This window comes from Cervus elaphus, chromosome 8 (assembly GCF_910594005.1).
Source record: "Cervus elaphus chromosome 8, mCerEla1.1, whole genome shotgun sequence".
NCBI lineage: Eukaryota > Metazoa > Chordata > Mammalia > Artiodactyla > Cervidae > Cervus > Cervus elaphus.
The window spans coordinates 2777183-2799578 of NC_057822.1; the positions used below are offsets into that span (position 1 = coordinate 2777183).

The 22396-nt window shown below is 44.7% G+C and overlaps 1 protein-coding gene across 8 annotated transcripts in view; it reads right to left on the minus strand.

The window, feature by feature from the left end:
- The window catches only part of UBR4 (ubiquitin protein ligase E3 component n-recognin 4), a 130836-nt gene that overhangs the window by 89513 nt on the left and 18927 nt on the right, over positions 1 to 22396 (minus strand). For all 8 annotated transcript variants that reach the window (XM_043908976.1, XM_043908973.1, XM_043908972.1 and 5 more), the window contains exons 12-29: positions 21573 to 21672; positions 21307 to 21444; positions 20521 to 20638; positions 19536 to 19723; positions 18178 to 18337; positions 17974 to 18059; positions 12042 to 12211; positions 10488 to 10770; positions 9715 to 9850; positions 8724 to 8803; positions 8098 to 8226; positions 7152 to 7334; positions 6895 to 7017; positions 6572 to 6801; positions 5028 to 5149; positions 3943 to 4040; positions 2331 to 2488; positions 1375 to 1584 (exon numbers count right to left, since the gene is read on the minus strand). In XM_043908976.1, coding sequence (XP_043764911.1) covers positions 1375 to 1584; positions 2331 to 2488; positions 3943 to 4040; positions 5028 to 5149; positions 6572 to 6801; positions 6895 to 7017; positions 7152 to 7334; positions 8098 to 8226; positions 8724 to 8803; positions 9715 to 9850; positions 10488 to 10770; positions 12042 to 12211; positions 17974 to 18059; positions 18178 to 18337; positions 19536 to 19723; positions 20521 to 20638; positions 21307 to 21444; positions 21573 to 21672 — 2712 coding nt within the window. The remainder of the gene's footprint in view (positions 1 to 1374; positions 1585 to 2330; positions 2489 to 3942; positions 4041 to 5027; positions 5150 to 6571; positions 6802 to 6894; positions 7018 to 7151; positions 7335 to 8097; positions 8227 to 8723; positions 8804 to 9714; positions 9851 to 10487; positions 10771 to 12041; positions 12212 to 17973; positions 18060 to 18177; positions 18338 to 19535; positions 19724 to 20520; positions 20639 to 21306; positions 21445 to 21572; positions 21673 to 22396) is intronic.

Genomic DNA, 22396 nt, shown 5'->3' on the forward strand with positions numbered 1-22396 from the left:
CCACGCAGCAATGAAGACCCAGCACAGCCGAAAATGAAGTTTTAAATTATATTTTTAAAAACCCAATTATAAACTATTAAAAAAAAATCCTAAGTCTACTTATGGCTATACCCTGAGGGCAATATTTAGTTCTGTTTTGTCAAAGCTTGGCATAAACCCTGGCATAGAGCAGGTGCTAAATAAATGAGAAATTAAAACTATAACAAAACAAAAAATTCCTAAAATCTGAGATAAGTAATGCAGTCAGTAGCTAAGAGTTCAAAGAATCAGAGCTGTTACCTCAAACTATTAGAAAGAGGAGGGAAGGGAGTGAAGGACTGGATGGGGAGAGAGGACATAAGGAAGTGGGGCACACAGGCATGCTATGTCACTTTTCTTTGTGACCCCATGGACTGCAGCCCACCAGGCTCCTCTGTCCGCGGGATTCTCCAGGCAAGAATACTGGAGTGGCTTGCCATGCCCTCCTCCAGGGGATCTTCCCAACCCAGGGACTGAACCTACATCTCCTGCATTGACAGGCGGAGAGAGGTAGGGGTGACAAAAGAGAAGTGGAGAGAGAGAAAAAAAAAAGGCAGCTCCTTATGAAAACCTGGACTGCTTGACAAGAAGAAGGCAGGAAATCCCAACACCTGGAACCCTTTATCTATGTAGTTCTCAGTGGGATAAAACTGTAACTTACTCAACTGCTCTTTTAAGACTCGCCTACATCAGTATGGCCTACACCATCATGGTCAAACAATGCAATGAGATCACCTTCATGCCACAGAACATCTATCTCAGAAGCATAGTCACAAAAACATTAGAAACTGTATCAAGCTCCTTTGCACACCTTACCACATCTAGGACAGCATGATCATTCCTAAGAATGAATCACAAAAGACGATTCCAAGTAAGTTTTCGTATGTGTCCTCAAGAATGCAAAATGCACGCAAATACAAAACTTTCTGTTAAAAAGCACAACCAGGGACTTCCCTGGTGGCCCAGGGATTAAGGATGCACCTGCCAATGCAGGGGACACGGGTTCAATCCCTGGTCTGGGAACTAAGATCCCACATCCCTTGGGTCAACTAAGCCTGATAGACGCAACTACTGACATCCCCACGCCCTAGAGCCTGTGCTCCACAAGAAGTCACTGCAGCAGGAAGTCCTCGAACGGCAGCAGAAGAGGAGCTGCCTCCCAGCTCCCCAGCAACTAGAGAAAGCCCATGCGCAGCAGCCAAGACCCAGTATAACCAGCATAACCAAAATTAAATTTTTTAAAAAGGCACAATCATAAGCTGTTAACGAATGACAGAGAGAAGCAGGTGCTGGTATATTTCACTGAGGGTAGCAGGAGGTCACAGGAACCGGATGCTCCTCCCTAGTCAGGCTCACCTATTGGGATCTGCGTGGTTGGCCAGAATGTTGTAACAGCCAGTGATGAGCTTCTCATACACACGAGCCAAGAACTCATCGGACTCTGCGGGGCCCAGGACTCGCTCCAGGGAGTTGCTACTGATCTCAGCCACACTCTCAGTGCTCGACTCCAGAAGAAGGGGGAGCAGCGTCCGGATTACCTGCGGCGGGTTCATCTCATCGGACCAACTTCAACAAAGAAAACAGAATCAAATCAGTGAATATACTCCTCTGAACAGCTGCAAGGGGAGGAGAGGGCAATCCAGTCATTTACTGAGAAGGGCTTTTTTCCTTGGACAGTTGTTTTTTACACGGGCACAGTCATGCAACTCCACGGTCTCCTTTCTCATCACTGTATCAGAAGTTAGAATCATTTCCATTTGAAAATTCTGTTCATTAAAATGTTAAATTAATAACATAAGATGTATTCTGTAATATTCAGAAAAGAAAATTAACTGCAACCTAAGCTAGTAACCCTCCCAGACAATCTTTCTAGAAGAACTAGCAGGAATCTGGATCACTTTTAAGGTGATGAGATAAAGGAATTTACTCGTGACCTGTGTACCGGAAGCCTGCCCTAGTCCCCACGCCAGCAGTATCAAAGTTCCACAATGAACTTGGAGAAGCATGACTTCAAACACATCATCGTCACCTTGAAACTTAAACCCAGAGCACCTCCAAGTCATGGTGTGATTTAAAACCAGCATGCTTTTTCTGAAACATACTACACATAAAGAGAGGGAGGTATTCTGGTGCCCTTCACATCTAAGTTCAAAATCCTTCTAGGGAGACGCTCACACTCTGAGGCAACAGGCTCTGTCTGCCACAGAGGCAGGCAAACAAGCACTACGCGCAGTCAGCAGAACCCTGTCCTCCTGCGGCCGTGGCGGAGCGTGGGCGTGGCGGGCACTCGGGGCTGCGCCGCCGGTACTCACACGATGAGGTCCCCGGTCAGCCTGACCAGGGAGAGGAGGGCGTGCTTCAGGGACGCGGCCAGGGGCAGGCTCTGGCCACAGAGCGTCCCCAGGTGGGCAGCCTGCACAGCGCTGATGTAGCTCTCGGAGGGGACAGTGTCATTGGCGAAGGCGTTGCGCTGAAAGGAGGCAAGGCAGACAGCAATGGAGAGACCATCCATCTCCAGACACGTACACGCGCAAAAAGAAAATCGAAGACCCCACTGGGGTTCACACGCAAGGACTCTATTCAGTATACACTCTTAGCCATCTGGGAAGGAAAGTGGAGCGGAGTGAAGGAAGCCCTTAACAAATTTCAGTTAGTATGAGTTGAGTTAAAATTTTTAAAGGGCGACCCTGGTGGCTAGCGGTTTAGTATCCACCTCGCAGTGCAGCGTACACTGGTTCCACCCCGAGTCCAGAAAGACCCCACACGCCCCGGAGCAACTCAGCCCATGTGCCACAGCTACTGAGCCCCAGTTACTGACGCCCGTGTGCCCGAGCTCCGTAAGAGAAGACGCGCTCCACAACAAAGGGCCGTCCCCACTCGCTGCAGCTAGAAAAGCCCACACAGCAAGAAAGAGCCGGCACGGCCACAAGTAAATAAGGTCTTTTAAACAGAAAAGTTAAAGCTGAGCTAAAATTTAGTTACTACAAAGTTAAGACACCCAAACCACTTTTCAAATAATTAGAATATATTGTATTAAATATTAAAACTATGCTTGTTTGCCTCTAATAACTGGGAAAGATCAGGATTTTACAATGCATCTGGGTCCCCATTACAAATATCTTAATTATCCTTGCACTACAGCTCCGGGTGATGTAAATAGAGGTCACGATTACAAAGCAAGGATAATAAGATTATAACACTTGACTTTTCCAAAGAACTGTAATAACACAATAATCTGTTAACAGAGGTTAATCTGAGGACAGCACACAGGAAGATCAAGGGAACTGACAGAAGATGCAACAATCTTCTGAAAGCCTAGAGAATAAATGCTACCCCATAAAATTATGACAGAAGGAGCATGTTCTTGCCATATAACCTAGAAGGGAAAGGAAACAGTTAACATTTACTGACAATTCATGTGCCAGAAACTGTGCTAGGCACTTTACATTTAATATCCTTGATCTTCGCCTCCCAGTATTTTTAACAGATAAAGAACCTTAGGGTCCTAGCAGTTGACCCTCAAATACCACAGGGGTTGGGGTGCTAACCATCCATGCAGTCGAAAATCCATGTATAACATTACAGTCAGCCCTCCATACATGCAGTTCCACATCTGTGGATTCAACCAACCACAGATCATTTAGTACTGCAGCCCAGACTTGGTGAAAACAACAGTGTATAAATGGACGTACACCGTTTACAACCCTGTATTGCTCAACAGTCCACTGTATATAACAGAGTAACATACTTCTCATTCTTAGCAAAATGATCATGAGCACCATTTGGGCGATTCAAGGACTTGACTACGGGTCCAGCCACAGCAAATACTACTGCAGTGTGTTAAGATCTCTTGGGAGCCAGTTTAAGCCTGAAGAGTAAGAACAGAACACGGAAACCAAACACCGCGGACAGACGGACGCTCACCCAGGACCCGATGTTGGGGAACTCGTTGGTGCTGATGTTGTTCCAGGACTCACACACAGTCTGAACCGATGACGGCAGACTCTGCACCAGCGCCGGACCTGGAGGCAACAGAAAGGACGAGGAATCATCACAGGAAAGAGAGAGAGAGGACGACACACAGCATTTTAAAAGCCAACCCCAAATGCAGAGAGACACACCAGAGCCCAGGCTGTCAAAATAATTACTAAGGTAGCTTAGAAGCATATTTAAATACCAGCACTCTGTCCAAGAAATTGCTAACTGCTTAACAACTAACAATCTCAATTGTAAGATTTTCACTCCCCATCATATTCACTTTCTAACCTTGTGAGTAAAGAAGACAACTGAATACAAGATGCAAAGTGATAGCAAGTCACTACAAGTCACTATTCAAGGTCTAGGCCCTCTACGAACAGGTAGCATTTCGATCTCTTCTCCTTAACATGGATCTTGAGGGCAGGGAACATTAATGCACATTAAGAACAGTAGTCAATAAAGTAATGAAATTAAATTTCTAAAAGTGAGACTATCTGAACATCAAAAGGGTACTTAAACCTTGAAATGCAGAATATACAAATGCCTGTACACTTTAAAGGGTAACTATTGCACTTAACTCCAATCCTGCTCAAGTCCTTCTGATTTCCCATCCCAAATTTCTACCAGACCATTCCTAACACAAGGAAGAAGTTTTCCCACGTACGAAGCAGTAGCTCGATAGTCTTCCTAACCTCTATAAATGGAAAGGAGAACAAAGATCTCTGCCAACAGCCAAAGAGCTTAACGCCTTGGAACCAACTGATCTTAGCTTGGATTCCAGCTCTGCCACTTGCAGAATGTAGGACATGGGGAAATAACCTAAGTCTCAGTTTCCTAATGAGTAATGGGGGATGATAATAAAACTTACCTCAGAGGATTATTGCAAAGATCAAAACAGATAAACCTATGTCAATGCGTGACCCACAGGAAGGTCCCAGTAAAGGGTAAGTGTGTAAACAGGTAGAGAAGGAGAGAAACGCTGCTGCCAGCCATACCAGTGTTAGCAGTCATTCAAAAGCACACGCACTTACCCAGAGTGTTCGCCTTGCACCTGCTGGAGCCAATGGCCAACACGGCAGCAAAGCCGTGCAATTTCTCCTGGGAAGGCTTCTCAGCGGATCCCTCCTCATTCAAGTTCTGTAGCAAATAGGCTCTGGAGGAAAAAAGAGGGAGCTACGTCAAAGCTGAAGGAACCTAGTGACATTCTGGTTAGGAAAAAAAAAAAAACCCTAGACAAATGGAAAAACCTGTAGCTCAGTTTCCTAAGCCTGTAAATGTGGCTGAAAGTGCCTGCCCCTTTGGGTCTCCTAAGAATGCCAATGGGTAATTATTTCCCAAAGAACATGCCATCCTTGGAAATGCTCACAAAACTCAATTCCAGGACATTATCTACCCTACTTGTCCTGGCCTTAGAAGACTGGCATTGTATGTATCACAGGCTCTGAGAAGTATTATTTTTTCTTTAAAAAAAGAAAAAACACTTCCCAAACTTATCTGCCCAGGAACGTGCATTATCAGCGATGGGCCAGATTAGAACCTAGACACTCTCAAAGGGCAGTGACTCATCAGCTTTGCTAACTGCTGTACCCCCAGAACCTAAAAAAGTAAGTAGCACATAGCAAGCATTCATCGTTGTTACTCAAGTCTATTGCTCATATCCATCCAAAAATTTTGCCTCAAGCAACAGTCTACTGCAAGGCATTCACACTAAAAGACATGCTAAGTTTTACAATGATCCAAGTGCCTTTCAGCAACAACGTCCCATAAAATAGGAAGTGAAGAGTGAAATGCTACAGGGACCAGAAAAAGTAAGTGAGCGTAAAGGGGCCATGTGAGAACGGCCAAGGAGAAGCAGCCAGTCCTTAGCAGCGGTTTGCTGTTGCATGGGAAGACAGGCGCAGTTTTGCCAGTTCTTCCGATGGAAGAAAAGCCAGACATCTTGTGAATGGCGAATAAACTCCCACTTTTTATACACTGAAAATGAATTCTAAAATATTTTAACACTATGCAAAATAAAGGAAGTCTACAGGGTGTGCAATTTGCAATGTTTATTATAAAAAGGACTGGGTTTCAAAATACTAACTCATTAAAAAAAGGTTTTTCTCAGGATTTCAAAGTCCCTGGTGGTCTAGTGGTTAAGAATCTGCCCCGCAACGCAAGAGAGGAGGGTTTGCTTCCCAGTCGGGGAACTGAGACCCCACGTGGCAAAGGGCAACTAAGCCCCGTACCACAACCAGAGAGCCTGCACGCTGCCAGTAATGAGCCCGTGGGCTCCGGAGCCCGCATGGTGCAAGAGAAGACCCCCGTGACACAAGGATGACCCCAAGGGCTGCAATAAGACCCGACCCAGTCAAACAGATGAGTAAGTAAGAAAATGTCTTCTCTACCTATGTACCATGAAGTTTAAACAGCTTCACCTCAGTGAATAAGAGAAAAGATAGTGTCTGGAAAATCTGCATTACCTCTCTTTGCACCCTACAAGAAAAACGCTAGAAAATATTTAAACAGGAAAGTAAACCACCCAAGCATTTACAGTCCCCATCTCCGACGTCTCTGGGCAGGCGGCCCGCCCCACCTGGTGAAGGAGGCGTAGGTGTCAATGAGCTGCAGCGTGGCGGGGAGCAGGTTCTTGGTGACCTCAGCGGACTTCTGCGGGTCGGTCTCAGCGGCCATCTTGGAGAAGTGCTCGTCCAGGGAGACCTGGACCTTGGAGACAGCAGCGTCCAGGGTGTAGATGGACTGCAGGCTGGGAATTTCATGCAGCTGCAAGATGGTGGTACAGTCGATGCTACAGAAGGACGAGATCTTTAAAAGATACCCAAGATCTTAGTTAGTTGTGGCAAAAAAACCCTGCAGCATAAGCCAAGTTCTGTCACTGTGGACCCCAAACTCACATACCTGTCGGGCAAAGTACTCCTCTACAATGTCAACGTCATATTTCACAGAGCTGCACTTGCTGGATGCCAGTTCTAGGAGAGAACCAGCATGTTCAGCCTTCATTCCCTGTTTGATAAGGTGGTCCTATTTACAGCAAGAGAAAAGTGTTCAGGAGAGCAAAATAGGCAGGGTCTAAGGCTTCCCTCAGCCTTAAATTTAAAGTTCCCCGCGTTGGAGCCCGCGGGCTGACCGCCCCACAGCAGCGGGCTCAGCAGTACCTTTATCCAGCTGACGTAGGAGCTGATCCGGAGGCGGGACGACCATCGCAGAGTGTGTAGGATGTCACATTCACTCATCTCTGGCGAGTTCATGGCCAACTGGTTCATGTAAGTTTTCGATGGTGGCAAAATGCCCAGGATCCTCCACAGTATCAAGAAGTAATATTGAAGGGCACAGGCTTCCTACAAGAAGCAAAAACAGCAGTCTCAGAGGTAGGAGCTTTTGGTACTGCCTCAAAATCTCCCATGGAGATCCCATGGACGGAGGAGCCTGGTAGGCTACAGTCCATGGGGTTGCAAAGATGTGGACACGATAAACAACTTCACTTTCTTTCACTTTCAAGATCTTCCTAACAATAAAAACTGATCCAAATATCAATACAATTTTTAAAGCAGAACAGGGTGCAGTCCCAATTTTCAACTGAGATTTGGCTCTTAAAGTCAGCTCACTGGGTCTTCCCAGAGAATACACACCCAAAGCAGAAAATGGTAAAAACACACCTTTTATATACATATAAAATCTGTCCCACATTCTGTACATTTCACAGGCCAAGAAAGCAATTCTGAGTCCCTGGCTCCCCAGTAATTTACCAAGTGACTGAAAGAGAACAAGACACTGCCTTCAGCAGGCCTGCAATCAGCAGGCCCTTTCTGTGGCCTTAACTGCTGTTACGAATTCTACAGGTACGAGACACATTCACGGGGCCACAGAAACAGCTCAAGTGTGTGGCTTCCAGTATCATACATCAACCAGCACTCAGGAGATACATCAGGATAAGAACTGAGGTGACCCTCCCTCTCAAAGTCACATTCCTCTCAATGTTAACCAAAAGGAAAAGTCAAAAAAGCTGACTAGATCCCAGAAGGAAATTCCTGGTAGACTGCTCCCCAATAACCAGACACATGCCCAACTCTTCATAATTAGCCCAGGTTGCCAGGGTCTTACCAGGGCTGTTACATTCTTGTTTTCCTTCCTCCTGACTGTGTCAAGCTGGGACCCAGCTGCCAGCAGAGACGTCAGTGCAGCGTACAGCTCATCATACTTGACGAGCTTGGAGAAGAGGACATCGCAGGCCTAATATCAAGAAAAACAGACAATCGTTTTCTCTTATTTTGTGAAATATTTTTTCCTACTACCCATATACTACCACTTAACCTCAGGATTGACAAAACAGCTCATTCTAAATAGTTATTAATGTCTCACTGCAGCAAGATCCCCCTCACAGACCAACTCAGCTTATGGATTATATTCTGAGCACACAAGTGCAGGCATTAGAGTGAAACAACTATTTTGTACATTAAACTAGCTGCCTGTGAAAACACTAACACAGACAGTTTTTAGAAAGAATCTGTCAGAGGTGTCAATTGCTGGGAAGGACATCCCCTACCAGCAAATTGCAGCCCAGAAAATAAATCTCAAAATAACATTTTCCTCTTAGAATAAACTCAAATTCCAACACAGACTAAATTCACTCCTTAGAAAGTTACATCATTCCTTTTCCTCTTGATAGCCTGATTTTGGTGGAGACCACCTAACCCACATGCAAAATGGGATTTTTAAATTCCAGGTACCACAGAATCAAGTCGGTTCAAATCATCCTCTGAGGCTTCTGGGGACAGGACACAGTAGAATCTGGGTTGCGGGACGGCATCTGAAAAGCAATGTGCTTACTGAAAGAACGGGTCCACTCTCAAGTCGAACAAGTGTGAAACGTAAGAAGACACTTTGGACCACGGTTTCCCAAGCTCGGCACGACCCACTGACACTCTGGGCCAGGTGACTCTCTGCTGAGGGAACTGCCCTCTGCACGATACAATGCCGAGCACCATCCCGGCTCCCGTCCCCCGATGGCCAGCAGCGGCCTCCCAGCTGTGACAACCACATATGTCTCCGGACACAGCCCCGGGGTCCCTGTCGGGGTGCGGAGCACAATCACCCCCAGTTGACAACTTCTGTTCCAGGAGTTAACTTCTATTCTATGATCATCACGTGAATCAACAAAACTGTATCACGATTCTGGCAGTCTTAAATGCTGTCTCCCCCACTTCAAAGGGACCAACTACTAAGAGATCCCAATGATAATAAACTCACATGAGGGCTTGATGAACATGTCCACCAAATACACTTTATATTTAACAATCCTCAGATGAAAGCAAATACACGCAATGCACACAGGAGGCACCTTATCAAGAGTATGGACCACTGCCATATGAGAAACACTGGGGAGAATACCACCGCTCCCACTGTCTGAAGACCATGACCCAAGAAATCAGCCTCTCGGTGAGAACCACGTCCCTAAGAGAAATTTAAATTCAATCACCGAGTGGTAAGAATGTATATACTGCACCCTAGGGCCAGAGGATTCCAACTCCGCACCTCTCAGATTTTTTTCCTTTTAAATAAACATGGGATATGTGAGGGTCTGTTTCCGCCAAGAGTTTTGAATCCATAGGTATCTGAGACTACACCAATGATCGAAGGTTCTCAGGGATGCCCCAAGCTCCAAATTCCGCCCCTCCCGTGAGAATGAGGAAGTTTCTTATCGACAGTCTTCTTTCTGACCTGATGAAAAATGCTTAGACCAGTTTTCTTCTACTTCTTTGAACCCATGATAGAGAGGGGTGGTCGTCCGGCGGCTGCTGCTGTCCTGGGATCCACTTGCCCACCCAAAAGGAGGACTAAGCAGGTTATGCTGCACCTTTTAAAACACAAAGATTCAAATTAAGAAAGAGACACAGTCACCATTCTGCTTCTCACTCCAGGCATGATATCAGATTGATACAGCAAAGTCTGGGAAACTTAACCAAAATAAAATTTTAGGCTTTTCTGTGACTTCTTTTAGGAAGCATCTTTTTGCCAGAGTATAGAGGGAACAGTGTGTAATGAAGCGCATCAGAAACTCTGATCCAACAACCCTTAAACGGCCCTCCCATTCTCATTCTGGTTCCCTGGAGCAGAGCAATTCACCAATCCATAAAACGCACTGCTCAGCCATCGTTCAACTGCTAGTAAACTAACTGAGGCCTGACACTCACAGCACTGCGCGCAACACACGTTAAGCAGGGCAGTTCAAAGGACACCTGTGAACAGAACCTATGATCTAATTTCAGCAAACACATCGAATGAAATAAATTCAAACGGATCGCTTCTGGCTAAACATAAAGTGTGGGCACAGAGACAAAGTCCCGGGGTCTTCCTAAGGGCACTTAAACACACCACAACAGACACCTAAAACCTCAAGTGAACAGGTCACTTTGGTTTGGGACATGGTAATTTGAGAATAACAATGTTCTCAGGAATAGCTGTAAAGTAAAAAAGAACGTGTTCCTCTGTACCTGCTCAAACAGATACACGGGGGCTTTGGAGTACTGATGAAGCAGATAATCAAAGATCAAAAGCAGGCGAGCCAGGATGAGAGGCGCAGAGCGCATCTGGGCACCCATGCTGGCTCTCAGCTCCTGGATGATCTGCACAAACAGCGTCAGGATGTCCCGCCGGCCTTTCTCAGAGAAGTTGTGGAAGATGAGGAGCAGCAGCTGCAAGTGTTCCACGTTCAAATCTTCCGTCTCAGCAGGCACCACCCCTTGCAGGGCATTCTGCTTCATGGTCGACAAAAACCTACCACAGAGGAGAGGAGAGCATGTCTGGAGGGGAAAGTCAGAGCATCCCCCAAGAGTTAACAGTGTGCAGCGCCAGAAAAGGCAGATTTCTTAAACCCAGGCATGAAGAGAACACATTAAGGAAGACAAGAGCTATATGTAATGAGAAGATAAAAATTAAATCTTGGCTACAAAAAAGCTAGATTTGGCCACAAAAGCATTTTCAACAGCCCTTCAGCAACATTAACTGTGGCCATAGCAGTGTTAACTCCCACACTGCCATTTCTGACAATGAAAAAGAACTACAAGTTCTCTAAAAGGTGGTTTTTTTTCTTTAATTAATAAATCTGGGTAGATAGAAACAATTCAACTACTTTTTCTCTATAATCTGACTCTACAGTTTCTCATTTTGAGAATTCATACTACAGGTTAAAAATCACAACATGGTAATAGTTGAAAATAACTCAATGCACTAAAAAGCAATACAAAATTTACACTATTTAGAGAACTTGTGAGAAAACCTTTCATGCAAAAAAGGAATGAATGTAGCCAACTATTTCCATGGCCTTTGGCTATCAGGGAAGAGATTTGTGTTTTAATTGATAAGGGTTTCCCTCACCACCACCCCTATCCTCCACCTTCCGGCCTTTTCGCAAGATTCCACCAGGAAAAATACAGTGCACGTCTGGCATTCAAGGGGGTTTATAATTTCTCAAATCCAGCAGCAGAGCTATTTGATCATGGAATGGGAAAGAGGAAAACAAAGCCTTTTAGGAAAACTAACTGCTTTGAAGACTCCCAACCATGTAAACAAAAATGGCAAATATAGGTCCATCTAAAGAGGATTTAGATGATTAATCTGAGCTTCCCCCAAGTAAAAATATTCTTTAAAAGTTGTCCAAAAAAGACTGCAAGTCACTCTAAGTGGTTTTGTGTAGAAAGCAAAATAACCAAAGACAGAGTTGGCTTCCCTGTTCCCTCTCTTTCAAAAACACCAGGTCAGGATAAAATTGGTTATGTTCCGGATTCAGGTTCCCTCTGATACTTGCAATCAAATCCTCCATGTGCTAAAGGAAGATTCTGTTTCCAGACCCTAGTTTATGTACATCTGTTTTTTAAACAGCCCCCCAGCTCCTCCCAAATCCCCCCATCAGAGACACACTCCTCCCCCCTTGCCCCTTTAGGCCTATCATCAGACTACCATCTCAGGGCCACAGAGGAACTACAAATCAGTCAAACAAGTTTCAAAAGGCAGCCTTCTCCTTGGGGCTTCTGTGGGAGTTACCTTACCTGTCCCAGACTTTGAGGCACTCAGGGACGTCAGGGTCACCCTGGGCGCTGGCTCTATGTTGCCAGATGAGCAGGAGACGCGCGAGCAGAGAGAGGCTTTGAGGGTGAACATACAAGGGCCACGGGCCCTCAGAGCCAGGGGCGACTCCCAGCTGCTGCAGCAGTGCGCTCTAGCATGGAAGACACAAGAGGCTGTCAGGGAGGGCAGGGAAGGGGGCTACCACTGCACGCTGTAGCAACGGCAGTTAACGAGTGTCAGAAATCAGGTCCCCAAAAAGGACGTGTGCCTGGAGACGGCAGAATCGGGGTCAGTTTCAACGGACACTGTGTCTTTGAAAGAAAACTTCAACTGTAATAGCTAAGTTTTTCCTTCAAGTCTGTTATGGACCACAAATAACACTCCAAAGGGGGAGCTGCCACAACTGAGAGGGCCAACAACTTGTATTAACAGCATTAGCAGAGAAATCTTGCCTCCGAGATGCCACGGCATCTAGAATTGATCAGGGCCGTTGTCTCTGCCTCCAGTTGCAGCACATCTTTTAAATGAGCTTTACTTTCAGCTCAGTCATCTAAGCTGCTATTTATCTCCTCAAACACACACACAAGCTGAGCAGGATGCCAACGGAAAAACCAGACAAAACCCTGCTTTCTCATTTGGCTTCAGAAAACACAAATCATGGTTACCTCAGGACACAGGATAAATTCTGAAGTCTGCCAAACTAAATTATACTCTTGTAAAAAACATCCGAGAGGACCCTATTCCTCGAAAATGTTCAAAAAGTCATGGATGTCGAGCGCAGTGCCGATGTATTTGGGGGCTGCTCGGGGTAAGAGCTGTATGGAGACCGTGACACTCGACGCTGAGCTGTAACGTCAGGCGGGGTGTGCTCCGCTGCACCGATGAGGGGCAGAGCTCAGGCTGGCTCAGGAGCATGACCAGGGCCACAAGATCACCAAGGGACAAGCCAAGTGTCTCTCTAAAACCCACATTCTTAATCATTACACTCAGCAAAGGCATGATGACTAACTTCTCCATTCCTGACTCAAGAAAACAAATCAAAAAATAAGCAAACATGTCTGATCTATTGCAAAAGTCTTAACTGGAGCACTACTGGTAATAAAAAATCAAATCAAATCAAGGCACATGCAGTCGTCATGGTGGCAACCACAAAGACCAAGTAAACATAAAGACACACTCTATACGTTATGTCACCACAGACATAAAACCATGAAGTCTGAAAAGCCAGAAGCCGAGGGACACATCGATGCTGGTAACAACTGTAAAGCCATGCCCCTATGTGGACTGCAACAAAAGGAAGCAGGATTCGGCGAGAGGATCACAGCTGCCGTCTGTTCTCTGCTGTTTACCACCTCTAAGTGAGCTTGTCTGTCAGATGGCTTAGGCCTCAGAGCCGTAACAAACGAGCCAACACCCCTCAGCAACTGGCTCTCCTCACCCCTCACACTCTGACTTCCTAAGGAGCAAGTCTGAGTCACAACAGAGCGAAGCCCGGCCCAACGCACCCCTGGACGCCCTCCGAGCAGCCTTCCTCGCTGCCCCTCTGCGCCAGCAGTCCTGAGGCTAGCCTCAGCCTTCATCGCTCCTGCTGTCCTCGACCCATCTCCGTGAATCTCATCACTGCAACAGCGGCCTCTCAGTGGGCAATTCCCAAACCTGTAGTATCAGTCTTAATGTTTTAACTCGTAAATTTCAGACTCACATTTCCAACTATTTTCCAAGACACCTTCATCCCTCTGGCACCTCAAAATTTCACTATTTAAAGAGGTGTGTTTTTTTTTTCTCAAAAGCAGTAATGGTGACTATTTTATTCAAATTTAAAACACTGATAATACAGTTTTTCTCATTTGATTGAAAGGGCTACAGAATTTAATATACTGATAAAGGAAAAAATACAATCACATAGACAATGCCTCTGCTAGCTGTCTCCAGCTTACTCCTTTGGTAAAGGAGAGCTTCACCTTCACCTATTCAATTTCCTTGACTGCAAGCAACTCCAAGGCTGGCCTACTGCAAGGACCTAAAAGTCATATTGGAGACCTGACATTGACTCATTTTTAAAAACAGAAAATGGCAAATTGTGCCTCCTGTACCTAAAGAACCCAAAGGATCATTCTGAGTAATTGTAACTAAGTACGTGACCCATGAGCATGTAAGATGGTGCAGTCACTGTGGGAAACAGTATGGAGATTTCCCAAGAAACTAAAAGTAGAATTATGATCCAGCAATCCCACTCTTGGACATATACCCAGACAAAATATAATTCAAAAAGATATATACACCCCTAGGTTCACAGCAGCACTATTCACAACAGTAAGACATGGAAACAAGCTAAACGCGCACCAACAGACAGCTAGAAGAGGAACAGTGCCCATACACAATGGAGCACTACTCAGCCCTAAGGAAGGACGGAAGAATGCCATCTGCAGCAACATGGACGCAACTAGAGATGATCATACTAAGTGAGACACGTCAGAAAGAGGAACCAATACCCTAGATACCACTTTCATGCAGAATCCAAAATATGACAAAAAAGAACCTGTCTACGAAGCAGAAACAGAATCATGGAAACAGAAGACAGGCTGGTGGCTGCCAAGGCAGAGAGGGCTAGAGGAGGGGTGGAGTGAGAGGCTGGGGTTATTAGCAGATGCAAGCTTTAATATACAGGATGGACAGACAAGGTCCTACTGTCTAGAACAGGAAACTACACTCAATATCCTATGACAAACTATAATGGAAAAGAATATACTAAAAATGAATGTACACGAAGAACTGAATCACTTTGCTATACAGCAGTAGTTAACACAACACTGTAAATCAACTACCCTTCCATAAAATAATGTTTAATAGAAATCTGAAAAAACAAGTGACGCATGAGTAAATACAATCTGAGTCGACGTAAACCCAGAAGAACGAGCCACTGAGTCCTCAATATCACTGCTTTTACCCCCAAACCAACTCTTTTTCCTGATTTCCCTATTTCTATAAAGACAAGAGCATCCTGCTGGTCTCATTTGGGTTTTAAATTTGGGCAGTACCTTAGATTCCCAAACTCTCCTTGTCTTTCACCTCATTCAAATAATTTCCCATGATTTCTAAACTAGGTCCTTTATCCACCCTATCTCCCCTTTCTCATGAAGCCACACTAACTCAAGTCATCTTTATTTCTTCAGTTCCTGTAACAGTACCTGAAACATAGATAACTTTCAGTGAATACTTATAAATGAACCTAGATCACCATAGTAACAGTATTATTCAGTTATGATAATTTTACATGCAATATTAAATATAGTATTAAACAATAACAGTAACAATACCTTTTATTAACATCCCTTACAAGACACTGTGTATCTGGCAACTTAAATCAGGCATCTTGGGTAAGACAACTTTGCACATTATTCCAAAGAAATAATATCCAAGGTAGGGGGACTCAACAGCAGACAGATTACAGTGACTACCCTTCAAAGCAGTGAAATATGGGGAAACAGTTTACAGTTCCATACCTGGAGATGGAATGAAAAACAGAGATCTGAGGGCTTCCGCTGCAGTGTCAGCAGCTATGGGCAGCTATGGGCAGCCCAGCTGCACATCCACACAAGGTCTGTAATTATTTTTAAAATGCTAAGAGAGCAATATCATCACAGGAGTCTTAAGAATCCCTATTCTCTAAAGAAAAATATTTCTTCCCCATTATTTAGACAAGTTTAGCCAAGAAAAGTGCAAATCTTTGACCTTTGAAACCTCTCTTGATAAACTCAGATCTGGGCAAGGAGCTGATAATTTTGGCAGGAAACCCTGACCCTTCACTCTTGAGAAGTTATTGCAGGCAATATCATAACTGAAGCATTTTCTGCTTTTCACCTTAGACAGGTCAATAGCTTTTCTACTCTATTTATTCATATAGTCTCTTTCCTGCTAAAAAAAAAAATTTTCCCATGTACCAGTAGGTAAGCATAAACAGCTTTTATAATTACCTTTTTAAACAACAAAAAAAAGAAATGCTTCAGGATTTCTCAAATAGCTTGGGATTGTGAAAATTTTTTTTTTTTTTGCCACACCATGCGGCATCTTAGTTCTCCGACCAGGGAACCCATGCCCCCTGCAGGGCAAGCTCGGAGTCCTAACCACTGGTCCACCGGGGAATTCCCTGTGAGAATCAATTTTTTAATTTCATGAAATAGGTTCCTGGATTTTGCCCCTTTGGGGGCAAGTACAAGTCCTTGAATTGTGTTTTGATTCTGAGAAACCACTGAAATAATCTTAAGAGTAACAAAAATATTTTCATTAACAATCTTAGAGCTAATTATTGGAGATCTACCAAATTAAATTCTACTGGGGATGGTTGGGGAGGGTTGGGGGTGAATATTGGGGGGGGGGGTCGTCACATTAACTAAGAATCTGAATTTTTAGCAGATTCCCCAGAAATCCTATGCACACTAAAGACTGAGAAACACTAACTTTAACTATGTTAATAAAATTATCATCAGGATCTGACATTGCCAAATCTTGGGAGAGAATGTGAATCCCCATATCTCTGGCACACTACTATGAGAGCAAACCTTGGTGCCACAACAGAGAGCACTTCGGCGTCATCTGCTCAAGGTCAGGGACGCTATAACCTGCCAATCCTACATCAACTTCTATTCCCAGGAGACTCACTTGCGACAGGGGACACATGGGGACATGCACGAGAGCACAGCAGGACACCCGGCGGCCCAGTGGTTAGGGATGCTCCTGCCAATGCAGGGGGCGTGGCTTCAACCCCTGGCCCAGGAAGATCCCACGCGCGGCAGAGCAACCAAGCCCAGGCACGGACAGCCCTTGCTCCACAACCGGAGAGGCGACGGCAATGAGCAGCCCCACTCGGCAAGTCAGTGCAGCCAAAATCAATCAACCTTTTTAAAGACAGAGATCATCCAACACCTGGAATAACAATGATATCTGACTGACACAACCCAAATGTTCATCAGTTGGAGGAGAAGGGACGCGAATAAACTGGTACAGTCACAAACACAATGAAATACATATAGCAGTCAAAACAAAAACTACAGAAATGCGCAGCAGTAGAGATGAATTCTGATAATAAAGTACCAAATAATGTTAAGTGGAAAATGCCTACAAAATTGAACAGAACATGATGTCATTGCTAAAAGCAATCAAATAATTTTAAATTTTAAAATATTCCTTGAATACAAATGCACATACATAGATGAAACTAATGAAATGAGGAATTTAAGATTCAGGATTCCAGGTATCAGCTACTTCAGTGAGTCAAGAAAGCTATAAGGTTTAGAAGTCCACAAACAAGATCCTAGACTTTATTTCAGTGGTGGGTTGTCTATGGGAGCACATCATGGACCCTTGAGTCCATCCTTGTTCACCTCCTTGATGATACTGGCCAATATGGCCATACAGTGCTCTGAAAGGGATACACTTAGATAGTTTCAGACAAAACCGTGCCGACAGTTCAGCATGGAAGAGGTGATAAAGTTCAAAATGTTGGAAGCCAGGCCTAAGAACTAAAAGAACATCCACCTCCTACAATGTGACTGATTCTTTTAAGACAAGCATTTTAATTTATATTTCTCAGATTACTAATGACGCTTAACATTTCCTACATTTCTTGGCCATTTATTATTTTTTAATAAAACGTCTTCTTGTCTATTTACTTTTATACTAGGATAGTTATCAGGAGTGGGTTTTGTAGCTTTTCCTTTTCTTTAAACTTACTGAGTTGGGGATAAAAGACACATTTTCTTGAAATGATGTTAATTAAGGCAGAGGGACATCCTAGCATAGTCTCTCAACACTCTTTCCAGGAATGGGATCCCAGGACAAACTGCTCCTTAGCCACAGAAATACTGACAGCAGACGCAGAGGGCCCCTGGCCCGAGCGGGGTCGTGCACACACACCTGCAGGTTAGGTGACTGGAGGTCCGAGGTTACCAGGCAGTGGTTGAAGTGATAGAGGGCGGCCGCAAACTCTTCATCTGATGCACCTTGAACACACACGGGGAAACCAATTACCCAAGCACCTACTTGATGCAGGGCACCACCCTGCCAGCAGCCAACTGCTGCTAGAAAAATATCCGACAGGCACATATCCTGTCTACTGACCCTTGAGCCCATCCTTGTCCACCTCCTTAATGATGCTGGCCAATGTGGCCATATGGTGCTCTGAAAGAGATACACTCAGATAGTTTCGGATAAAATTGTTCCGGGAGTTCAGCATGGAAGAGGTGATGAAGTTCAAAATGTTGGAAGCCAGGCCTAAGAACTAAAAAGAACACATAAAGGTCATACCAGGTTTGTGAGCCCAGACCTCCTACAAACCCTAAATACAAATACAAAGTAAACTATGTCCATAGATCTCATGTAATACACAGAATGACTCAAAGACTCAGATTTTAAATCACTGACAATATGACTAAGTTTAATTATGACAGCCTTTCCCATGTGATTGAACCAATTTTTAAAAATGGCGTACCAACTTAACACAACAGACCTCACGGAGTGCTGCTGTCCGAAGACGGGGGATTTGCAAACAGACTGACTTGATCGCTTTCACTCCGCTAAGGTCCTACTCTTGTCCAGCTCTAAGGTACTACTGACATATTCAATTCTGAAGCCTGTATCATCACTATACACTTGGGAATGCCTGGCTCTTCACTTCTCTATTAAAATTAAGTTGGGGAATTCGCTGATGGTCCAGTGGTGAGGACTACACACTTTTGCTGCCGAGGGCCTGGGCTCCACCCCTGCTCAGGGAGCTGAGACACCACAAGCTGCAGAGCAGTGACCGAAAGAACAGTAAGAATCTAACCAGAGCGAGCTGAACCAACTGCTTTAGATCCACTTCCCTGACTACACTAAGCTATAAAAGCCAAGACTGTATCTGACCTGCTTACTGGTAAAGCTCTGGGAGAGGGACTGACACCCCGTGTGGCACCCACGAGCACTGGCTGAACAGACAGTCGGCAATCAGCTATGACATGCCGGACGCAGGGGCCGTAGGGGCCGTAGGGGCCGGGCCCCTAACTCCTCACGGCACTCCCAGAGGGGGCACAGTCATTCCCACACTACAGGAGACAAAACAGGCTAGGAGAAATTCAGACTCTTGCCTGAAGTCATACAGTCAGGAAGTGCAGTAGGAGCAGGATTCAATTCACTTCTATCTAATTCTAAACGCTGTTACTGACCCTCAATCAGAGAAACACCATCAAGAGTACAAGAGTTATTTAATGAAATATAATCAATATACTTAAACCCTAAGTAAAAACGTCTTTAAACATTAACGATTCATGCCGATGAATGGCAAAAACCATCACAATATTGTAAAGCAATTATCCTGCAATTAAAATAAATTAATTTTAGAAAATTAACGATTCAACATACAAAATGGTTTTATTCCAATGATCTGCTTTTCACACGCCTTCTCCCCATTTCTTCTTCCCCACTCAGAAATCCACTCTTACCAACTCAGGATCTTTCCGACTGGCCAAAATGTTGCCCTTCTCGCCAGGAGCCTGCTTACTGGGGCTCTTGACTCGAGGGGAGCTTTCCAGTGGAGGGGATGGGGGAGGAGGCGGAGGAGCCACCTTCTCTTTACTGGGGGAGATGGTCTCTTCAAACCACTGCCCCAAGATAGGTTCACTGTCATCATCTAACAGGAAACAGAAAAGTTAACAAAAGTTAACAAAAGTTACACACTTTTTAAATTGTTTCAGTACACCTGCCTTGTAAAAGTGCCTGAGTCAAAAAGAATACAAGGTATCTAAATTATGATGGAGGATACATAGTGGCATAAACTCGTCAAAACTCATACAAACATATATATGGCATGTATATGAAGTGCTTTATTGTGCATAAATTATACCTCAACAAGACCAATATTTTATTTAAAAGAACCCCAGGAAGGAAATCACTTCATTTTATTTTACTGGCAACAAGCCAAATGTTCTCAAGTGCAAACTTTTACTTGCCTATCAATTCTAAGCCTCCAGATAAGAATCTCACTTTTTGCAATACTATATACATTGTTCCCATAAACCTGAATAGAAAGAATGTGATATGCTTATTTTATTTACTCTCTCTCCAAACCAAGGCAGGAGGGAATGTTACTAGTAACCTGGTCTAATTATCAGTTACTAATAACCTGCTACTAGGAACTAGTAAGCAGGAGGGAGTTTACCACCGGAGCTGGTGGAGAAAGAAACAAAAACAAGTGAGAAGTATCCTGATTGTGGAGGAAAAGAAACGAAAGCAATCTGAGTTTGCTGATGGTGGCGTCAATCACTCAGTCCAACCGCTCCAGTTATTCTTGAGTACCAGGGCACCTTTAAGGGCACATGCGGTCAAGACCCAAGCCGGGCAGGTGAAAGCAGACGGTGAGCAGGAAGTTCCTGGGACGCGTCCTGCTGCGCTCTGGAGTTTACCCCCGGGAGACAGCAGGGTGTCTACCTTGGCTGCTATCCTCCTCCGTGCTGCTGAAATCGTCCTCGTAGTAGGTGTTTGAGTCAGTAGAGGCACTGGCATCACTGCTCATGGAGCCCTTCCTCTGACGCTGCAGGACACAGGCCTGGGAAAACAGCGAGGCTTCTGCAATCAGCGACCCCAAAAATGACGCCATCCCACTTCACCCTTTCACCACATCAACAGTCTTCTCTGCGTCTCTTTTTTCTATATCCAAGAAGCAGTTCTCCTAATAGCTCCCTTTAGGACTCTCATAGCTTTATCCTATAAAACAGGCATCCCCAGCCTCCAGGATCTAAACCCTGATGATCTGAGATGGAGGTGACCTAATTAGAAATAAAATGCACAATAAGTGTAAAGCGCTTGAATCATCCCCAAACTACCACCCCACCCCACCCTCAATACCATCCCTGATCTGTGGAAAAACTGTCTTCCACAAAACTGGACCCTGGTGACAAAAAGTCTGGGGACCACCGCTATAAAAGCACTCCAAAACCAGAACCCTGGGCAAGAACTGAAAAGGCAATGTTTCCAGTGTCCTCTACGTTTTGCTTCATATGCCAACTGTCACAAATTGCCAAGTGCCCACCTGTATCACAATGCTGATAATCAATAACTAATTCAAATGTCTGGAATCAGTAAGAGCTTTTCTCATCTTCAAAACCATTACCACAAACGAGTTTATAAAGATTAAGGCATACACTCTGTCTCATTTGTTTTAAGAAGGATATATAAGAAGACCTTACAGATTATCAGTGGCATGACCCCACCCACCTTTCTGTAGGAAGTTGAGAGTAGTGTCAACAGCAGGTTCGTCAGTGGGACAGAGTCAATCAGCCGCTGAATCCTCTGTATGGAGGTACTCTGGGCCATGATGCTCAGGACTGCAGGGGGACCATCTGCTTCCCAACCCTGAAGGTAAAAAGAGAGTTAAAGTTAGGTCTCAACAGGAAGTAAGCACCTGATCTGATGGCTCGAGCGAACTTAAGACGGAAGAGGAGCCAGCAGCCACTGTGCTGATTCTGAGGACAAGCCCTCACCTTGTGCAGAGCCTCCACTTGCAAGTCTTGAAAGAGAGACGTCAACAGCTTGACGGCATGGTTTGCCAGTATTACCGAGAGTACCCCAAAGCCCTGATGCCTACACAAAGCAAAAGGGAAACACAAACTTTAAGATAACTCACAACAAATTACAATCATGGATTGTGCCATTCTGAGGCCCTTTAGGAATCTACTGACCTTTCCCCAGGGGGTGAAAAAATTGCAAAAACATAGAATTTGCATATAATTTCAGAAGTTCACACTCCCTGAAGCCTACCTACAGACTACCTAGGGATCCTCAGGCTCCTGGACTAGAACAAACTCTTCCAAATCCATAAAACACTGCAATTTAAACTGTCAATTCAAAGCTACTGGGTCATGTGAAAACCGACATTTAAAAGTCATTCTTTTGGGGACGGCTCTGGTGGTACAGTGGATAAGAATCCACCAGCCAATGCAGGGGACACGGGTTAGACCCCTGGTCCAGGAAGATCCCATATGCCGAGGGGCAACTGAGCCTGTGCCCCACAACTAGTGGGCCTGTGCCCGAGAGCCCGTGCTCTGCAACAAGGGACGCCACCCAATGAGGAGCCCCTGGCTGCCACAGCCGGAGGAAGTCCACGCAGCCAAGCCACGAAGATCCAGCACAGCCAAAAATAAACACATAAATAAATATTTTTTAAAAAGTCATTCTTTTGAGAAGGAAAGGCTAAAAAGTAGCAATTTTTACAAAATATCTGGACAGGAAGACAATAAAAACAAAGGTTTACATTAAATCTGAGTAGAACTTTCTCTTTCTGTCCAAATGACCACATGACATACAG